Source organism: Ammospiza nelsoni, chromosome 5 (assembly GCF_027579445.1).
Source record: "Ammospiza nelsoni isolate bAmmNel1 chromosome 5, bAmmNel1.pri, whole genome shotgun sequence".
NCBI classification, from domain to species: domain Eukaryota; kingdom Metazoa; phylum Chordata; class Aves; order Passeriformes; family Passerellidae; genus Ammospiza; species Ammospiza nelsoni.
The window spans coordinates 1,365,640-1,386,590 of NC_080637.1; the positions used below are offsets into that span (position 1 = coordinate 1,365,640).

Genomic DNA, 20,951 nt, shown 5'->3' on the forward strand with positions numbered 1-20,951 from the left:
TCCCTGGGTCCATGGGAGCGTTTCCTGCAGGAAGGCATTCCCTGGGTCCGTGGTTCTTTCCAGCTTGTGCTGCTCTGGCTGTGTTTGGTGGGGCAGGTGTGGCTCAGGCTGTGCTGGCACAGTCCCTGTTCCTGCAGCCACCCAGTGCCACAGCTGGAAATGGCAGCAATAATCCCTGTTGGGCTGCTCTCCATCCTCAACAGGAGCTGTTCGATCCCGAGCCATCCTTCCCCATTCCCTGGCTGGCACAGCCACGCCAAGTGCCAGGAGAACCGAGGGACAGCCTCAGAGCAGCTCTCCAGGGTGGCACGGGCTTCCCCTGGCAGGGTTCCCACACAGGAACTGGGGTTTGATCCTATCGCGGTCCCAAAGCTGAGCCGAGCCCGCCTGGGGCTTCCCCTCCCCTTCCTCCCAGACCGGGCTTCTGGCACTTCCTCCTCCCCAGCTGCCACTGGCACAACAATCCTGAGGTGCCACTGGCAGCAGCAATTCCCCAGGTGCCCCTGGCAGGAACAATCCTGAGGTGCCACGGGCAGGTGCAATTGCTGAGGTGCCACTGGCAGGAACAATCCTGAGGTGCCACTTGCAGGAACCCTTCCCACCCTCGGCTGCTGGGAGTGGGGTGGGGAAGCTCCCTCTGTGCCATGCCCATAAACCAGGCGGAAAAGAAATAATCCCATTATCCCTACCTGCTGTAACCTGCTCATTCCTCTGGTCACTCCATCCATCCTGCAGGGAAGCACGCTGGGATCCATCATCCAGGAGCCCATCATGGTCTTGCTCACTCCTGGCTGCTTCCCCACCTCTGTCCCAGCTGGCAAATCCCCTGCCCTCCCTGTCCCTGCTGGGAAAGGCTGGATGCTGAGCTGGATCCCCTCTCCAGAAAGCAGAGCTGTGTGCCATTTGTGATTTTGGAGGTTTTATTAATCAAACTCTTTACAAAGTCATCCTGTACAGAGTGACCTCGCAGTCCTGATTTAAAAACGAGCTGAGGAACGCCCCTGCCCCGCGGAGCCGGGTGGGAACGGGGCTGGGCTGCTCCTTTCCCCCATAAATAAAAGAGCTTATTCTGTTCCTGCTTCCCACTATTTACAGGGGTTCCTGTGCTGGGATTCCACGAGTCCCAGCAGGGAACTGGTACCAGGAGGCAGCAGGGCTGAGCTGAAATGTAGTGTGGGCCTGAACAGCAACGACCACGTGGAAAAGGGATTTGTTCTCATTCCTCATCTTAAAGTACACTTCGGGAAATTCATTTGCCTGCTCCAATGGCAGCTGCAAGAAAAGACTTCAAACCACTCCAATAATTTACCTGTACCGTTTAAAAAGAACTTTCCTATGTGAGACTGGATGGCAGGGAATGAATCCCCTGAGGGTTTGCATTTCCACCTTTAAATAAGATTTATGTACAGAGCTAAACCCGACTTTCCCCCACCCCCAGCAGCTGCTGGGATGGATGGTGGGGATCCACTGGGATTCATGGGATGAGTGGTGGGGATCCACTGGGATGGATGGGATCCACTGGGATGGAGGGTGGGGATCCACTGGGATGGTGGGGATCCATTGGGATGGTGGGGATCCACTGGGTTGGATGGTGGGGATGTCCCCCACAGGACCGGGGTGCCCAAACTGGTGCCACAGGGCCTGGGGAGGAGCCGTGTCTTGGTGGCTTCACTTTGTCACCTGCAACACAGAGACGTGGCCCAGGTCAGTGCCTGGCACCCTCTGGGCAGTGCCAGCCTCCTGCAGAGCCTCCCCAGGGCCAGGCCTGGAGCTTTTCCCGTTTTCCAGGTGTGGCTCTGCTGGATCCAGCTGCAGGAATCGGTGCTGACTGGCAGATCCCACACCCAGCACTTCGGGATGGTCCCTGCCCTGCTGCTGGATCCCAGCTCCCTGCTGGCCACCCCACAGCCAGCCCTGAGCTGTTCCCAGCTTTTTGGGATCAATCCCAAGCTTTCCCCTCTTACCAGTAGCTTCTTCTGAAGGGAGCAGCCACTTTCTGCACCGTCCCGAGGAAGGTGGAGATGTCAGCCACCAGAATTCCTTTGCTTTCCAGCATCTCCCTGCAGCTGCTGCTGGGGTTTTCTGCAAGGGGAGGAGCAGCAGCTCCGTTAATTCCAACAGAGGAGTTTGTTCCTAAACCTGCAGGGAATATCCCTAAACCCCACCGTGGCCGCTCTGCTGCTCTGCCAACACCCTCAGCCACCCACGGCTCCAAAAACAGCCAAAAAATCCCAAATTCCCTTTCAGCACCCACACCTGCAAGCAGCAATTCCCACAGCAGCAGAACAGGGGTTTTTTATCCCCCCCACCCCTCTCCAGGCCCTTTCAGGGCGCAGGGCTGGGATCCTCACCTGTGAGGAACACGGCGAAGCGGGCGCGGACGTGCTGCGCCTGCAGCCCCAGCAGGCACTGGGCGCGCCGGGGCTCGGCCGCCGAGTCGCAGCCGTGGAAGGGCAGCAGCTCCAGCAGCTCTGCCCCCTGGCACCACCTCAGCAGCTGCTGCTTCCTCTGGGCACTGCCATCGGCCCTGCTGAGAGAGGGGCACGGCTCAGGGAGCGAGCAGGCAGGGTGGGATTTGCTTTTCCAGGTGGATTTTCCAGCCCCACGGGTGATTTCTGAATCCAAAGTGGAACGTTCCCCCCTGCCCCAGGGCTGCCTGTGCTGGTTTGGCCTGGGCTTGGTTCATTTTTGTCTCAGGGGCTGCTCTGGGGTTGCTGGGAGCTGTGGTGGGTCAGGGGGGTTTTGCTGCTGCTGGAGCAGGGTTTGGAAAGCCAAGGCTGCTCTCACTCACCCACGGGCCTGGGGGCACAAGGGCAGGACAGGGGGGTGCCACTGTGAGTGCCACTGTCCCAGGGGTGTTCCAGAGCCTGGAACCAGGCTCAGGATACAAAGCTGGGAGGAGAAGGAAGAGGGGATGTTGGAGAGGTGGTGATGATGGAGCCTGGCTCTCCTGGGGATGAATCCCTTGGTTTTCCCAGCTTTCCCTGCTGAACTGGCTTCATCCCAACCCAGGAGTTTTCTCACTTCACCCATCCATGGATGAACCCAGGCCAGAGCAGCTCCATCTTCAACCATTCCTGGTGGCAAATGGAGCGGCAATTCCTTCTCTGCACCCCCATCCCTCCCCAGTCCCAGCTGTGACTGATGGGGCAGGGAAAGGAGCAGAGGGGGCAGAGCCCAGGAAGGTGCCCTGAGCCCCAGGGGTGTGCCAGGAGCTGGGATGGGCTGGGGGAAGGGAGAGAGGTTTGCTGTGGGAGTTTTGGGGTTGTGCTTTGGGAGTTTTGGGGTTGTGCTGTGGGAGTTCTGGGGATGTGCTGTGGGAGTTTTGGGGATGTGCTGTGGGAGTTCTGGGGATGTGCTGTGGGAGTTTTGGGGATGTGCTTTGGGAGTTTTGGGGATGTGCTGTGGGAGTTTTGGGCATGTGCAGCCCCTCAAGGGAATCTGTGCCTCCCCAGGAGCCTGCAGCACTCCCTGAGGGCGCCTCTGCCAGGGAGGAGCCTTACGGAGGCCCAGCAGGGAGCAGGAGAGCTGCCAGAGCTCTGCCTCCTCCAGGATCACATCCAGGACAACGTTCCAGGCCATCTGACGCTCTCCAGGTCCCAGGCCCTGCTGCTCCATCCCAGAAATCCCCATTTCTCAGGCAGAGCCGTTACCTGAGGTCTCCTCTGAGCTGCTTGCTCTCCCTGTGGTGCAGGAGCCACCTCCACCTCCCGCTCCTGTTCAGCTTCTCCAGCAGCTTCACCACCTCCTTCAGCTGGCCTGAGGGGACACCAGAGCTCAGCGTGGCTGGGGTAAGGGGGGGCCTGGGGGTCTCTGGGCCCAGCCCTGCTCCAATGGGGCCACCTGGGGGTGCTCAGGGCTTTGTCCAGGGGAGCTGTGAGTCCCTGCAAGGATGGAGACCCAAACTGTACAGGATGGGGAGTTGGGATCATGCCCTGGGGTGAATTTTTCCCTGATCCTAAAGGACAAGTGCAGCTTGTCCCTGTCACCTCACAGAGCATCTCCCAGGAGAGGTGGCTCTGTTTTCTCTGCCCCTTCCCACTAAGGAGCTGAAGGCAGCAGCAAGTTCTCCTCCTTTTCCCACTGGATACTGGGAAGGAATTCCTGCCTGGGCTGGCATTGCCACAGCAGCTGGGGCTGCCCCTGATCCCTGCAGTGCCCAAGGCCAGGCTGGAGCAGCCTGGGACAGTGGGAGTGTCCCTGTCATGGAATTGGATAATCCTTAAGGTCTCTTCCAACCTAAAGCATTCCATGAGTCTCCAGGCCAAACAAACATCCTGGGACAGCCAGGGACCTGTCCTGGCACCAGAAATCCATGGGACAGCCCTGCCCTGGCCTAGGATGTTTTGGGACCCCTGAGCTGGGCACTCCATCCCAGAGAGAGGGATGGAGTCAGAGGGAGGGCAGGAATCCCCCCTGGAACCAGAAGCAAGGGGAAGGTTTGGGATGTGTCAGTGGGACTCACCCAGGGTCACCCTTTCCAGCAGCTCCTCGTCGGACACCACGAACCCTCCGGCCTGGAAGAGCTCCTGGAATGTGTCACCTGTCACCTCCTCGGGCTCGTCCACGCCGGCAAACACCACGCTGGGACAGCGCTTCAGCTCCAGCAGGCACGGCACCTGCTCCAGGAACGGGGATTTGGGAACAGCTCCAGCCCAGGGAGCCCAGAGAACCCTGTCCAGTCCAGCCCATCCCATCCCAGCATAGCCCAGCCCAGTGAGCCCATCCCATCCCACCCCATCCCATCCCACCCCACCCCATCCCATCCCATCCCATCCCATCCCATCCCATCCCATCCCATCCCATCCCATCCCATCCCATCCCATCCCATCCCATCCCATCCCACCATTCCTGTCCCCACATCCCAACCCAGCTGGATGCAGATCAAACATTCCCTGAGCCAGGGTGAGGCTGGACCAGGGAAACCCAGCCCCACTGCTCTGAGCTGGGCCGCTCCCAGTTTTTACTGAATGCTGGGATGGAATCCCCGTGCTGAGGAGGAGCAGGGCTCCAGGCTCACCGTGTGGATGTGGGAGGCGATGTCCTGGTTCCTGACGATGACCAGCAGCCGCTCGCTGTCCCCGCGCCGGGCGCTGCAGAAGCTCAGGGGCTCCGTGCTCACAAAGCCCCGTGCCTCCAGCAGGGCCTGCAACACACACAGGGCAGCCTGGTGGGGAGCGTTCCCCTGGGGACACGGGGGAATGGGAGCCCCCAGCCCTGCAGGGATGGGAAAGGCACAGGGATGGGGCACTTGGGGACATGGGGGCCTTGGCAGTGCTGGGGGGTGGTGGGACTTCAGACTAAACCAGAGCAGATTTAGGTGGGATATTGGGAAGGAATTCCTGGCTGGGCTGGCATTGCCAGAGCAGCCGGGGCTGCCCCTGATCCCTGCAGTGTCCAAGGCCAGGCAGAGCACCGTGGGATGGTGGGAGGTCGGATGATCTTTGAGGTCCCTTCCCACCCAAAGCATTCCATGATTCTGCAGTGACTCAATCCCAAGGCTCCTGTGCCTGTGATTGCAACTCCTGGCACTGGGAGCCAAGGTGGCTCCTGGCGCCCAAACCATCCCTGTCAGGCTGCCCAGGCTTCCCTGCTCCTGCCACCCTCAGCTCTGTCCTGGAGCTGCCCATCCTGATCCATTCCATCCATCCTGATCCATTCCATCCATCCTGATCCATTCCATCCATCCCGATCCATTCCATCCATCCTGATCCATCCTGATCCATTCCGATCCATTCCATCCATCCCAATCCATTCCATCAATCCTGATCCATTCCATCCATCCCAATCCATCCTGATCCATCCCCATCCCTCCTGATCCATTCCAATCCATCCCCATCTACCCCAATCCATCTCCATACATCCCAATCCACCCCAATCTATCCTGATCCATCCCAATCCCTCCTCATCCATCCCAATCCATCCTGATTGACCCACATCCACCCCAACCCACCCCGATCCACCCCGCTCCCCGAGCAGCTCCCACCTTGGCCCTGTCGAAGAAGGGCTCCTGGCCGCTCTCCAGCAGGTAGAACATCCCGGGCTGCCGGCCGGCGGCCACGCGGCGCAGGTGGCAGCGCAGGGCCCCGCACAGCTCCGCCACCATTCCCCGGAGCTCCGCCGGCCTGCGGGGCCGGGCCAGCCCCGGCCGGGCGCCCCCGGGCTCCCCCTGCCCCCGGGCGGCGCTCCCGGCCAGCAGCAGCCTCTGGAACTCGGAGAACTCCCGCAGGATGCCGGCCACGTCCCCGGCCCCGTTCCCGTCCCCGTCCCCGCGGGGCTCCGGGCCGCGCCGGTGCCGCAGCCGGGCCAGGCGCAGCGCGGCCCCGCGCTCCCGGCTCCGCGCCCGGGCACGGCCCCTCCCGGCGGCCCGAGGGTCCCTGCGGGAGCGGGGCCACCCGTCCGAGGGCGGGATTGTCACCCGCAGGGGGCTCCTGCTGCGCGGGGACAGCGGCACGCGGGGAGGGAAGGCCGTCGGGAAGAGGCTTCTGGAGGTAGAAAAGGGCGGTTTGCCGTCCCTTAGGATTTCTTTTAGCTTATAGTGGAAGCGGAGGCACTCCATGTCCAAAGTGTGCTGGGTGATTTCCTGCAGGCCCCGCCACGTCCCCAGCAGAGACCGGGCCAGGTGGGACTCGCGGGCTCGGCGGCTGCGCCTCCGGGGCAGCTGCAAATGTGCCACCCTGTCCTGGCACTGCCTGGTGACCACGACGCCCCCGGAATCCCTGGGAATGTCCCAGTGCCAGCCCTCCCCGGGATCCTCCGTGGGCTCGGAGCTCCTGGAGGAGCTGTCCCAGGTAGTCCTTGCTCCTGCAGCATCCACGGATCTCACGATGCAGGAGCTCCTGCTCGGAAGAGGGGAGCGAGAATTCCCCTCCAAATATTCCTGGTCTGAGTCACCAAAGGAATTCTCCAATGGATCCTCAAAGGCCAAGCCCTCGTGGGTGTCTTGGCTTGGCAGCTGCTCTTCCCTTGGGAGCACATCCAAAATATCCTCGGCATCACTGAACTCTGGGTGTTCTCCAGAGGGATCCCTGGGCTCGTCCCACGGGATGGGAGAAGCGGGAATTTCCCCCTGTCCCACCTCAGTGCCAGCACAGTCGGGATCAGGGAACCCCTGGGATCCCTCGGGGTGATGCTCACACTCATCCCAGGGCTGGCACAGGGGACACTCCCGGGCTGGGAAAGGGGCAGGGCTGGCAATGCTGCCCCCTTCCAGCTCCTCGGGCAGGAAGGGCTCCTCGGGCAGGAAGGGCTCCTCCTCCCTGGGGCTCCCTCCAGCATCCCCTGCCGGGCTCCGGGGGCTACCAGGGCTACCACAGCTCCGGGGGCTGCCACAGCTCCTGGGGCTACCATAGCTGCCGGGGCTACCATGGCCCCTGGAGCTACCAGGGCTACGACAGCTTCTGGGGCTACCACAACTTGTGGGGCTGCCATGGCTCCTGGGGCTGCCACAGCTCATGGGGCTACCATGGTTCCTGGGGCTACCAGGGCTACCACAGCTTCTGGGGCTACCATAGCTCCTGGGGCTGCCATGGTTCCCAAGGCTGCCACAGCTCCTGGGGCTGCTCCCAGGGCTGTCATGGATCCTGGGGCTGCTCCTGGGACTCCCATGGTTCCTGAGGCTCCCATAGCTCCCAGGGCTGTCATGGATCCTGGGGCTGCTCCTGGGGCTGCTCCTGGGGCTGCCATGGTTCCTGGGACTCCCATGGTTCCTGGGGCTGCTCCCAGGGCTGCTCTTGGGGCTGCCATGGCTCCGGGGGCTGTTCCTGGGGCTCCCATGGTTCCTGGGGTTCCCATGGCTCCTGGGGCTGTTCCTGGGGCTGCCATAGTTCCTGGGGCTTCCATGGCTGCTGTGTCTCCCAGCCCACCGTGCACTGTCTGGAGTGGGAGGGAGCATCCCAGGCAGCGCCTCAGGCAGGGGTGAGCCCGGCTCCGCAGGCTCCGGATCGTCCCATGGGTCACACGGAGAAGGAGGAGCAGATCCTGGTTCCGCTGACGCTGCCACAGGTGAGCAGGGAGCTGGGGACTCCAGCAGCTCTTGGGAACAGCTGGGATGGAAGGAGCCGTGCAGGCTCCAGGCAGCCAGGCTGACCTGCACGGCTCCTCCTTCCCGGCCCGGCTTCCAGAGGCGGCACAGCACCGACTCCCGCCGGCCCGGCACGGGGGAAACGCCGGCACTGGAGACTCCGGCGGCAGGAGAAGCGGGAGCTGAGTCCCCCTGGATGTTTGGGAAGCTCTGCTGCTGCCTGGGGAGCTCCTGCATGGCTGAGATGGCCTCCCTGATGGAGGAGGAGGGCTCTGGTTCCAGCAGGTGATGGTGGGGAGGGGTCTCTGCCATCTCCGTGTTCGTGGTGTCACTCCCAGGGGAATTCTCCATCCCAGGGAACACATCCCTGCTCTCCTCAGCTCTGCACTCATCTCCTATGTCTGTGCACTCAAAGGGGGAGTCCCGGCCATCTCCTGCCCCCACGGGATCATCCAGCTCCACCATGCCATTGCCAGAGGGGCTCCCCAGCCGTTCCTCCACCAAAACCCCGTTCCCACCCTGGTTTGACTCGTCAGCACCCAGGGAATCGGGGTTGGGGTCGGCGTCACCCCCGCCCCGCTGCCCCGGGCTGCCCGGGGACGGTGACTGGAGGCTCCCCATGGGCCGATGCTCTGGGGCACCCCACGGATCCGTGGATGCACTGGGAGAGGCCGGGCACACGGAGCTGGTGTCGGGGGACAGGGCCAGGCTCACTCCGGGCCTGCAGGGGGATCCCGGGCTCCGGGCCGGCTCCCAGGGCTCTCCAGAGGGCGCCGGATCCCGGTCTGTGCCCTCGGAGCCAGGCGTGGCTCCAGCAGGCCCCGGGCTGTCTGTGACGCTGTCGGGCTGTGCCCCGCGCACAGGGCTGGGCACAGGGGGCACTGCCAGCTCCCCGCTGCTCTCACTGTGGGGTGACCCCACCTCGGCCACTCCAGCCCCGTTTGGCTCCGACCCCGGCGTGCCCAGAGCGTCCCAGGGATCCGGGAGCTGCCCCTGGTTTGGTGGCACCTCCTCAGGAAATCCCCCAGGGACAGCCCCAGCCCCACCTGAGGGCGCTGGGGAGGATCTGTCGGGGCAGGGGGGTGCCAGGGAGGCGGGGCTGGGCACGGGGTCCTGCTCAGGAACACCAAACTGCTCTGGAGACGCCGAATTCCCTGGATTCTGCTCACATTCCATCTCGGCATCGCTGCTCTCCGACAGCACCAAACCCACGGGGCCCGTGAAGGAGCCTTCATCCTCCAACTCCTCATTCTCCTTCTTCTCCTCCTCCTCCTCCTCCTCCTCCCTCTCCTCCTTTTCTGAGTGCTCCAAGGGCTCCTGGCATTGCTCCCCTTCCTCAGGGGCTCCCCCAGGCTCTGCACTTCCAGGAGCTGCTTCCAAGGGCAGGGAATCACCTGCAGGCTGCGGATCATCAGCGCCATCCCCACCTTCCAGGGAACGCCCGGAGCCTCCCGCTCCCTCCTCATCCTCGGGAGGGCCGGGGCCGCTCCCTGGGCCTGCCTCCCGCTGCTCTTCCTGCTGCTTTTCCTGCTCCCCGTTCTCCTGAGGTGCACTGGGGGGCTCTGTCCATGGAGCTGTGCTGGAGTTCGGGGTTTGGCTCCCGGGGTTTTCCGTGCTCGGAGAATCCGGGGATTTGCAGGGACAGCCGAGATCCTCGGGAGGGCTGGGGGAGATCCTGGCATCCGGCAGCTCCTCCTTGGCTGGCTCCTCCTGGAACACAAGCCACAGGTTAACAAGAAATAAACATTCCTCATAGGAAAAAAACCCCACTGGAATATTTTTTCCTTCATGGAAAACAGTTCCAGCCTTACGGAAGCTGCCGCTCTGTTCAAATTTCAAAGTTCGAGAATTGAGGCTTGGAAATACCTCAGCAGATCCCCACATTTTATGTTTACCCCAAGAACCTCCACTCCTGACCATGTGCAGGCTGGAGAAAGTGTAAAAATGAATTTCAAGCTTTATCCAGAATGGAATTTTCATGGATCTCACCGGAGGGATGAGGGAAGTGATGCAAAGCACTGCACTGGCACCTGTGTGGGGGAAAACCCCTGAGCCAACAAATCCCAGCTCTCCAAATCCACGTGGGAATGGCTGTGCTGGATTTGGAACTCTGCTCTGGGATGCTGGGGCTGCCCTGATCCCTCAGCTGAGGACACAAACTCGAAATTTAAATCAGGAACAGGCACTGAGCTCGACACTTTAATTACTTTAGTCTGGGATTCCTCCCCTTTGGAGAGCATCCCTGCTTCCCTGGGTTGCCCACAAGCACAGCTGCTCCACTCCTCTGGAAAATCCTGCTCTTCTAAGAAGAAAATTCTGCTCTAGAGGAAAATTCTGTTATTTTAAGAGGAAAATCTTGCTCTTTTAAAGAGGAAAATTCTACTCCTTTAAGGGGAAAATCCTGCTCTTCTAAGAGGGAAATGCTGCTCCTCTAAAAGGAACATCCAGTCTTTTAGGAGGAGAATCCTGCTCTTTTAGGAGGAACATCCTGTTCTTTTAAGAGGTAAATCCTGTTCTTTTAGGAGGAAAATTCTGCTCTTTTAAAGAGGAAATTCTTGCTCTTTTAGGAGGAACATTCTGTTCTTTTAAAGAGGAAATTCTGCTCCTTTCAGAGGAAAATCCTGCTCTTCTAAGAGCAAAATCCTGCTTCTCTAAGAGGAATATCCTGCTCTTTCAAAGAGGAAATTCTGCTCCTTTAAAGGAAAAATTCTGCTCTTCTAAGAGGAACATCCTGCTCTTTTAGGATGAACATCCCGCTCTTTTAAGAGGAAACTCCTGCTCTTTTAAAGAGGACATTCTGCTCCTTTAAGAGGAAACTCCTGCTCCTCTAAGAGGAACATCCTGTTCTTTTAGGAGGAAACTCCTGCTTCTCTAAAAGGAACACCTTGCTCTTTTAGGTGGAATATCCTGTTCTTTTAGGAGGAAAATCCTGCTCTTTTAAGAGGAAATTCCTGCTCTTCCAAGAGGAAAATCCTGCTTCTTTAAGAGGAACATCCTGTTCTTTTAAGAGGAAATTCTGCTCCTTTAAGGAGAAACTCCGGCTCTTCTAAAAGGAACATCCTGCTCTTTTGAAGAGGAAAATCCTGCTCCTTTAAGAGGAAATTCCTGCTCTTCTAAGAGGAAAATCCTGCTCCTTTAGGAGGAAACTCCTGCTCTTCCAGGAGGAAAATCCGCTCCTCTAATAGGAACATCCTGTTCTTTTAGGAGGAAAATCCTGCTCCTCTAAAAGGGACACCTTGCTCTTCTAAGAGGAAACTCCTGCTCTTTTAAAGAGGAAATTCTGCTCCTTTAAGAGGAAACTCCTGCTCTTCCAGGAGGAAAATCCTGCTCTTTTAGGAGGAACATTCTGTTCTTTTAGGAGGAAAATTCTGCTCTTTTAAAGAGGAAATTCTGCTCCTTTAAAGGGAAATCCTGCTCTTCTAAGAGGAACATCCTGCTCTTTTAAGAGGAAACTCCTGCTCTTCCAAGAGGCAAATCCTGTTCTTTTAGGAGGAAAATCCTGCTCTTTTAAAGAGGAAATTCTGCTCCTTTAAGGAGAAAATCCTGCTCTTCTAAAAGAAACATCTTTTAAGAGGAAACTCCTGTTCTTTTAAGAGCAAACATTCCCTGGAGCCCCCCAGGCCGCACTCACCGCGTTGGTGCCACTCGCATCGGTGACACTCGCAGTGACACTGGAGACATCGCGGGCGCTCTCCGCGGGAACGCCCTCGGGCTCCACACCCAGCGTTTCCCTGGAATGCTCCTCCTGCAGGGAAAGGCTCTCGGGACAGCTGGTGGAGGAAGGCTCCTGCTCCTCCTCCTCCTCGTCCCCGCAGGGCAGCTCCCCCGAGGAGGAGGACACGGTGCTGTCCACGGCTCCAGCGGCTCCGTCCGTGTCCGTCCGGGAACCCACGGGGCTCCGCTGGGGCTGGGGGGCGCCCTGGCACGGGGGGCCGGGGTCCAGGGAGCTGCTGGGAGTCTGGTCAGGGTCCCAGCCCGAGTCTGCAGGGCACGTCTCGAAGCCAAAGCAGTCCTGGCTGTCGTCGCTGAGCTCCAGGAAGCCGCCGGAGCTGCTGATGGAGACGAATTTGCTGGGGTTGCTGTGCTCCACCACCTTCCTGGAGCTGCTCAGGAGCTTGCTGGGCTTCCTGTAGAACAGGGCCACCCACATGTGCAGGATCAGCTTCATCCCCTCCACATCGTCGGGGAGATCGGGATCCCAGGGCCTGGCGAGGGAAGCAGAGAGAGTCTGAACCATCCTCATCCTCCCTGTTCTGCTCCAGGGGATTCATCCATGGAGCTCATCCTTGGGAATCCGTCCCTGAGAATTCCTCCCTGACAATTCATCCCTGGAGTTTATCCCTAAAATTCATCCCTGGAGTTCATCCCTGGGAATGCATCCCTGAAATTTATCTCTGGAAATCCATCCCTGATAATTCATCCCTAAAACTCATTCCTGGAGTTCATCCCTGAAATTCATCCCCAAAATTCATTCCTGGAGTTCATCCCTGAAATTCATCCCCAAAATTCATTCCTGGAGTTCATCCCTGAAATTCATCCCTGGAGTTCATCCTTGGGAATTCATCCCTGGAGTTCATCCCTGGAGTTCATCCTGGGAAATTCATCCCGGAAATTCATCCCAGAAATTCATCCCTAAAATTCATCCCTAAAATTCATTCCTGGAGCTCATCCCTGAGAATTCATTCCTGAAATTTATCCCTGGAAATCCATCCCTGGGAATTCATCTCTGAGAATCCATCCCTGAGAATTCAACCCTAAAATTCATTCCTGGAGTTCATCCCTGAGAATCTATCCCTGAGGTTTCATCCCTGAAATTCACCCCTGGAGTTCATCCCTGGCTCCCTGCAGGGCTCACCCCAAGGCAGAGGGGCACACACTGCTTGAAGCAGATTCCAGCTTTTTGTAGGAAAAAATAAAAATTGAGGAAATCTGAGCTCTAAAGGAGGGATGGGCTCGTGGCTTTAGGGAGCAATTCCGGCTGCAGAGCCACGGGAATTGCAGAATCCTGGAATGGTTTGGGTGGAAAGGGATCTCAGAGATCACCCAGTGCCACCCCTGCCATGGCAGGGACACCTCCCCCTGTCCCAGGCTGCTCCAGCCCCAGTGTCCAGCCTGGCCTTGGGCACTGCAGGGATCAGGGGCAGCCCCAGCTGCTGTGGCAATGCCAGCCCAGGCAGGAATTCCTCATTGCCAAGATGCCACCCATGGCTGCCCTCTGGCAGTGGGAGCCATTCCCTGTGTGCTGTCCCTGCAGGCCTTGTCCCCAGTCCCTCTGCAGCTCTGCTGGAGCCCCTGCAGGCCCTGCAATGTGCTGGGAGCTCTCCCTGGAGCCTTCCCTGCTCCAGGGAACATTCCCAGCTCTCCCAGCCTGGCTCCAGCCCTGCAGCAGCTCCATGGATTCCTCTGGACTCTCTCCAGGTGCTGCTGCTGTGTCCCCAGGGCTGGGGTAGCTCTGCAGATGAGGTCCCACCTGGGAGGGCCAGAATTCCCCAATTTCCCCTTTTCCTGCTGCCCACACCATGGGATCACCCCAGCATGGGGAGGAATTTTGGGTCCAGCACACCAGGCTGGGTCACACCCACTTTTCCCCTCAGCACCATCCCCAAACCCCTTTTCCCAAGAAAACCACGGCAACACAGGGAACAAACCCCTCAAATATGGCACACAGAGGGCTGAAAGCACAGAAACCCCATCCCCAAAGTCCTCCACCCCATCCCCAAAGTCCTCCACCCCATCCCCAAAGTCCTCCACCCCATCCCCAAAGTCCTCCACCCCATCCCCAAGCTGACTTACCCATGCAGGGCCCGGATGACAGTTTTCTCCAGGGAATCGTTGGTGTACCTGCTGTCCAGGTGGAACAGATATTCCTCCTCCCAGCGGCAGGTGACCTTCATGGAGCTCCCACACAGGTTCACCGTGTGGCTCTTGGAGAACTCCTCCTTTCTCCTGGGACAGCTCTGGCTGCGGGCGGGCTCGGCGGCGCTGCTCTGCTGGTGCCGGAACGGCAGCACCTTCCCAACCAGGGGAGCAGCTGGGGCACTCCTGGGGCGATTCCCTTTGGGATCTGGGGGTGCTTTGGGATCCTCGGGCATGGGGGAGGCGTAGGAGTGCTCGGCCGAGATGATGGAGTGTGAGTTCAGCTCGCAGGCTGGCGGGGCCGGCCGGGGAGGGAACACCTGGAACACGGCGCTGCTCCTGCTGACAATTGCAGAGGATTTCTCCCTGGGAGGAGAGGCCAGCGGGCTGGGATCTGCTGGCTCAGGGAGTGCCTGGCTCTGGGACACCTTGCTGCAGGTGGGTTTCTTGCCCTGCCTGTCTGCCCTGTGGTATTTGTGGTCGGAGGCCGCGCGCAGGGATTTGGGGTCCGAGGGGCTCTGCTGCTCCGAGGAATCCCCGCATTCCACCGGGACCACCCCAGAATCCTTGGGAATAAAGGCAGGAATGCAGGAGCCCAGGGCCAGGTCAGCCAGCAGGTTCAGGGCGTGGGAGTCGCTGTTGTCCCCCGGCAGGGCAAAGGCAGCGCTGGGAATTGCCATGGGATGAACATTCCCTGGGATTTCTGCTCCCAGCGGTTGGGATGGGGCTTCGCCGGGGAGCTCCGAGGGCTGCTCCTTCCGCTCTGGGGGGAACAGGGAAAAAAACATTTAGAAAAGGGGAAAAAATCCATTTAGAAAGGGAAAGAATCCATTTTTGGATTGGGGGTCTTGTACAGACAAACTGGCTTTTTTTGGGATTTTTTGGGGTTTAGCAGGAGCCATCCCATGGAGAGACGCTGGATGCGCTCTGGGTGCTCCAAAGGTAACAAGGGAATGTTGGATCATGGAATGCTGGAAGGGAATTTAAGGATCATCCCATGGCTCATGTCATTACCAAGTGAGACACAAAACTGGGGGTTTTACAGCTGAATTGGCTTTTTTTTTATTTTGGGGTTTTTTTTGGGGTTTAGCAGGAGCCATTCCATGGGAGGGATGCTGGATGAGCTCTGGGAGGGAATGTTGGGTCATGGAATGCTGGAAGGGAATTTAAGGATGATCCCATTCCAATCCCGTGGCTCATCTCATTATTGAGACACAAAATTGGGGGTTTTTTACAGCCAAACTGTGTTTTTTTGGGATTTTTGGGGGGTTTTTTGGGATTTAGCAGGAGCCATCCTGTGGAGAGATGCTGGATGCACTCTGGGTGCTCCAAAGGTAACAAGGGAATGTTGGATCATGGAATATTGGAAGGGAATTTAAGGATCATCCCATTCCAACCCCATGGCTCATCCCATTATTGAGTGAGACACAAAATTGGTTTTCTTTTACAGCCAAATTGGCTTTTTGTGGGATTTTGGGATTTTCTGGGGTTTAGCAGGAGCCATCCCATGGAGAGATGCTGGATGCACCCTAAAGGCAACGAGCAATGCTGGATCATGGAATGTTGGATCATGGAATGCTGGAAGGGAATTTAAGGATCATCCCATTCCAACCCCATGGCTCATCCCATTATCGAGTGAGACAAAAAAATGGTTTTTTTTTTACAGCCAAACTGGCTGGTTTTGGGGGTTTTTTGGGTTTTTCAGGAGCAGGAGCCATCCCATGGGAGAGATGCTGGAGGCACTCTGGGTGCTCCAGAGGAAATGGGGGAATGCTGGCTCATGGAATGCTGGAAGGGAATTGAAGGATCATCCCATCCCAACCTCATGGCTTGTCCCATTATCGAGTGAGACACAAAACTGGGGTTTTTTTACAGCCAAACTCGGAGGATTTGGGGATTTTTTTGGAATTTAGCAGGATCCATTCCATGGGAAAGATGTTGGATGCACTCTGGGATGGCTCCAAAGGAGGGAATGTTGGATCATGGAATGCTGGATCATGGAATATTGGAAGGGAATTGAAGGATCATCCCATTCCAACACCATGGCTCATCTCATTACTGAGTGAGACACAAAATTGGGTTTTTTTACAGCCAAACTGGCTTTTTTGGGGATTTCTGGGATTTTTTGGGATTTAGCAGGAGCCATCCCGTGGAGAGATGCTGGATGCACTCTGGGATCTCCAAAGGCAATGAGGTAATGTTGGATCATGGAATACTGGAAGGGAATTCAAGGATCATCCCATCCCAACCCCATGGCTCATCCTATTATTGAGACACAAAATTTGGGTTCTTTTACAGCCAATCTGTTTTTTTGGGGGATTTTTGGGGTTTAGCAGGAGCCATCCCATGGGAGAGATGCTGGATGCACCCTAAAGGCAACGAGCAATGTTGGATCATGGAATGCTGGAAGGGAATTTAAGAATCATCCCATTCCAACCCCACTCTCCCAGTGGCCTTGGACTCCCAGGGATCCAGGAGGATTCTCTGGGAATTCCATCCCAGAATTTCTCTCCAATATTTGACATTTTCCCTGATTCAATCCAAAGCCATTTGTTTCCTCCCTGCCACTGGATGGCTCAGCTTTTAAAGGAATTTTTTCCCAAGGGAATTTTTTCTCACCACTCTCTTCCTGCTGCTTCTCATGAGGTTTTGCTGCTCTGTTTTCCACGTTTTTCTGCACTTTGCTTTTCCCTGGCTTTGTGGTGCCACTCTCAGTGACAGGAACCTTCTTAGTGTCCAGGTTTTCCAGGGTTTTGGGCCTCTTTGCCTCCACAGCAGGACCATTGGGAGCTGAGCTTTCCTTCTCCTTCTCAGCACTTTCACACTGGGGTTTGTGGACAATTTCTGCAGCCAGGACCTCTGCACCTGGGACAGGGAGAAGGAGGGGTTGGTTTTAATTTGGGAATTAAAAATTCATTGGGAAGAGGGAGGGATGGGGGGACGGGGTTTTGGTGATTTTACTTCTCATTATCCTGATTTAATTGGGAATATAATTAATTTATTCCCAATTCAATCAGGATAATGAGAAGTAAGATCTGACCTGGAAGGACCCAATCTCAGGTAGGTTCCCTGGGATAATTCCTGAGATTTATTTGGATGCTCCAGGCAAAGTTCCTGGATGGTTCCCAGTGAACCCTGAGCATCCCAGCTGGATGGAAGGAGGAAAGCAATCCCATTTTCCCATTTTTCCAGCACTCACCTCTTTTCCTTCCATGTGGCAACTGCAGGTTGGCCAATTTCAGCATGGGCTCGTTGGGATTTCCCGTGGATCCCGATTTTTTGGGACCAGAGGAAGCGCCGCTGGTTTTTTTCTTGGCTGCCTCCCTGCTCCTGCTGCTGCCCTCCCCAGGAGGTGTCTGGGCCTTGGGGGCTGGAATGTTCTTCCCCAGGATCCTGCTGGATTTCCTCCTGAGCTCCCGGCCCCAGGGCTTGGTGGGAGAGGTGACACTTTTAAGGGGTCTCTCTGGAGCGGGCGTGGGAAGCTCTCCGTTATCCCGCACGGCTCCCGCTGATCTGGTGCAAGGAGCAGCACTTGGGGGCTCTGAGGAAGAGGAGGAGGAGGAGGAATTGCCAGGATCGGCCGCCACATTCCTGGCAGCCCCACGCAGGCACTGCAGGGCTGCCGAGATCCCCAGGGTGAAGCTGCCGGGGTCGGACAGGTAACGGCGCAGCTGGGCCAGGGATCGCTCTGAAAATTCCTGGGAAGGACCAGCGTCCCCATCCCGGCACGGAGAGGGGACAGGGACACTGGGAATGTCCTGAGAGCTCTCCTGGAGCTCTGCATACTCCTGGAGGTGCTCCTGGAGGCGGGGGCCGCCCGTGGCGCCGCAGGAGGAGCCGGCTGCCTTGCGCAGGGCGTAGCGCAGCCCCGGCACCAGCGAGGCGATCCTGAGCGAGAGGGAGCTCCTGCAGCTGCCCTCCCTCCTGGGCCGGGAGTCCTGCTGCTCCACTGCAAGGGAAACAAAAGGGGTTTTATCCAGGGAGAAAGGGAGGGGAGTCACTGGATCATTGCCCTGGGGCAGGGAAACACTGGGGGGAAGGGGAGAAGGGGAAAGGGAAGGGAAAGAGGGAAAGGGAGGGAAAAGAGAAAAGGGAAGGGAAGGGAAGGGAAGGGAAGGGAAGGGAAGGGAAGGGAAGGGAAGGGAAGGGAAGGGAAGGGAAGGGAAGGGAAGGGAAGGGAAGGGAAGGGAAGGGAAGGAAAGGGAAAGGAAAGGAAAGGAAAGGAAAGGAAAGGAAAGGAAAGGAAAGGAAAGGAAAGGAAAGGAAAGGAAAGGAAAGGAAAGGAAAGGAAAGGAAAGGAAAGGAAAGGAAAGGAAAGGAAAGGAAAGGAAAGGAAAGGAAAGGAAAGGAAAGGAAAGGAAAGGAAAGGAAAAAGGAAAGGAAAAAGGAAAGGAAAAAGGAAAGGAAAAAAGGAAAGGAAAAAGGAAAGGAAAAAGGAAAGGAAAAAGGAAAGGAAAAGGAAAGGAAAAAGGAAAGGAAAAAAGGAAAGGAAAGGAAGGGAAAAGGGAAAAGGGAAAAGAGGAAACATTGAAACAAAAAGCTCCAAAAATCAGCAAGCAAAAAGCTCAGCCCTGGAGAAATGTCCAAATTCTTTGAATGGATCCCACCAAACACCCCAAACCTGCTCTGGATGGATCCCACCAAACATCCCAAACCTGCTCCTGAGGGATCCCACCCAAACTTGGAAAGAAAATTCAGCTTTTGATGAGCCATGGGCCCTTTAGGCCAGGCCTGCAGCCTAAAGCTGAGCTTAGGGGGCACAGGGGGCTCCTACCTCGGGGGCTCAGCGCCCGGGGGGAGCTGAACAGGAACAGGGCCAGCAGGCTGACGGGCTCCTTGGGCTCCAGGCCTGCAAAACACAGCTGGGCTCACACACCTGGCTTAGCCTGAGGAACCAGGCTCAGTGTGGGAAACCAGGATTAGTTTGAGAAAATAAGGTTTAGTTTAAAAGAACAGGTTTAGTTTGAGAAACCAGGTTTGGTTTCAGAAACCTGGTTTTTTTGAGAAACCAGGTTTAGTTTGAGAAACCAGATTCAGTTTGAGAAACCAGGTTTGGGTTAAGAAATCGGGTTTGGGTTAAGAAATCAGGTTTGGTCTGAGAAACCAGGTTTAGTTTGAGAAACCAGGATTAGCTTAAGAAAGTAAGGTTAGTTTAAAAGAACAGGCTTAGTTTGAGAAACCAGGTTTGGTTTCAGAAACCAGATTTGGGTTAAGAAACCACGTTCAGTTTGAGAAACCAAGTTCTGGTTAAGGAACCAGATTTAGTTTGAAAAATCAGGTTTGGGTTAAGAAATCAGGTTTGGTTTGAGAAACCAGGTTTAGTTTGAGAAACCAGGCTTAGAATGAGAAACCAGATTTGGGTTAAGAAGGCAGGTTTTAAATAAGAAACCAGGTTTGGATTCAGAAATCAGATTTAGTCTGAGAAACCAGGTTTAGTTTAGAAAAACAGGTTCAGTTTGAGAAACCAGGTTTAGATTGAGAAGCCAGGTTTGGGTTAAGAAATCAGGTTTGGTTTGAGAAACCAAGTTTAGTTTGAGAAAACCAGGCTTAGACTGAGAAGCCAGATTTGGGTTAAGAAAGCAGGTTTTAAATAAGAAACCAGGATTTAGTTAAGAAACCACATTCAGTTTGAGAAACCAAGTTATGGTTAAGGAACCAGGTTTAGTTTGAAAAATCAGGTTTAGGTTAAGAAACCAGGTTTGGGTTAAGAAATCAAGTTTAGTTTAAGAAATCAAGTTTGGGTTAGAAAAACAGGTTTAATTCAAGAAACCAAGTTTAGTTTAAGAAACCAGGTTTAGATTGAGAGACCAAGTTTAAGAAACCAGGTTTTAAATAAGAAACCAAGTTTGGGTTAAGAAATCAGGTTTGGGTTAAGAAACCAGGTTTAGTTTAAAAAAAACAGGTTCAGTGTGAGAAACCAGGTTTGGTTTGAGAAACCAGATTTGGGTTAAGAAACATGGTTTCAAATAAGAAACCAGGATTTGGTTAAGAAACCACGTTCAGTTTGAGAAACCAAGCTTTGGTTAAGGAACCAGGTTTAGTTTGAAAAATCAGGTTTGGGTTAAGAAACCAGGTTTAACTCAAGAAACCAGGTTTAAAGAAACCAGGTTTGGTTTAAAAAACAGGTTCAGTTTAAGAAACCAGGTTTAGTTTTAAAAAAACCAGATTTAGTTTGAGAAACCAGGTTGAGTTTGAGAACCCAGGTTTGGGTTAAGAACCCAGGTTTCATTGAAGAACCCAGGTTTGGGTTAAGAACCCAGGTTTGGGTTAAGAACCCAGGTTTCATTGAAGAACCCAGGTTCCATTGAAGAACCCAGGTTTCATTGAAGAACCCAGGTTTCATTAAGAACCCAGGTTCCATTGAAGAACCCAGGTTTCACTGAAGAACCCAGGTTTCACTGAAGAACCCAGGTTTCATTGAAGAACCCAGGTTTCATTGAAGAACCCAGGTTCCATTGAAGAACCCAGGTTTCACTGAAGAACCCAGGTTTGGGTTAAGAACCCAGGTTTCATTGAAGAACCCAGGTTTCACTGAAGAACCCAGGTTTGGGTTAAGAACCCAGGTTTCACTGAAGAACCCAGGTTCCATTGAAGAACCCAGGCTCAGTTCAGGTTCCCAAGGCCCAAAGGGAATTCAGAATTCAGCCCAGCCCCAGCCCAGCCTCACCATCCTCCCGTGCCAAGGCTGAGGACGTGAGCAGGATGAGAACTCCCTGCCCCTGCAAATATTTGATGATTGCCTGCAACAAACAGAGAGAAAAAATCAAACTCCGCTCCTTCCCTGCTCCTGTGCAGCTGGGATCAAAATATTCCTTGTTCGGGCCTAAAATTCCTTAAAATGAGGAAATATCCTGATCAAGCTGGCTGGAATTAATGAGGATTAATAATTAACAATCCAGGAATTGCAGCCCAAGGGGGCAGGTTTCCCAGAATCCTGGGAAAACCCAAAATTCCAGCATCTTAGAAAAACACAACATATAAATATATATAACATCATTATTATTATTATTATTATTATTATTATTATTATTATTATTATTATTATTATTATTATCATCATCATCATCATTAT

At 55.5% G+C, this 20,951-nt stretch overlaps 1 protein-coding gene across 1 annotated transcript in view; it reads right to left on the reverse strand.

Annotated features, from left to right (window-relative positions):
- Positions 1-1,960: 1,960 nt before the first annotated feature.
- TASOR2 (transcription activation suppressor family member 2) overlaps positions 1,961-20,951 on the reverse strand; it is a 36,801-nt gene continuing 17,810 nt past the window's right edge. Inside the window, exons 11-23 of the mRNA XM_059471736.1 lie at positions 20,547-20,619; positions 18,654-18,728; positions 17,079-17,828; positions 16,499-16,744; positions 13,817-14,642; positions 11,655-12,228; positions 7,603-9,733; positions 5,987-7,005; positions 5,021-5,146; positions 4,466-4,619; positions 3,654-3,759; positions 2,352-2,527; positions 1,961-2,082 (exon numbers count right to left, since the gene is read on the reverse strand). Coding sequence (XP_059327719.1) covers positions 1,961-2,082; positions 2,352-2,527; positions 3,654-3,759; positions 4,466-4,619; positions 5,021-5,146; positions 5,987-7,005; positions 7,603-9,733; positions 11,655-12,228; positions 13,817-14,642; positions 16,499-16,744; positions 17,079-17,828; positions 18,654-18,728; positions 20,547-20,619 — 6,378 coding nt within the window. The remainder of the gene's footprint in view (positions 2,083-2,351; positions 2,528-3,653; positions 3,760-4,465; positions 4,620-5,020; positions 5,147-5,986; positions 7,006-7,602; positions 9,734-11,654; positions 12,229-13,816; positions 14,643-16,498; positions 16,745-17,078; positions 17,829-18,653; positions 18,729-20,546; positions 20,620-20,951) is intronic.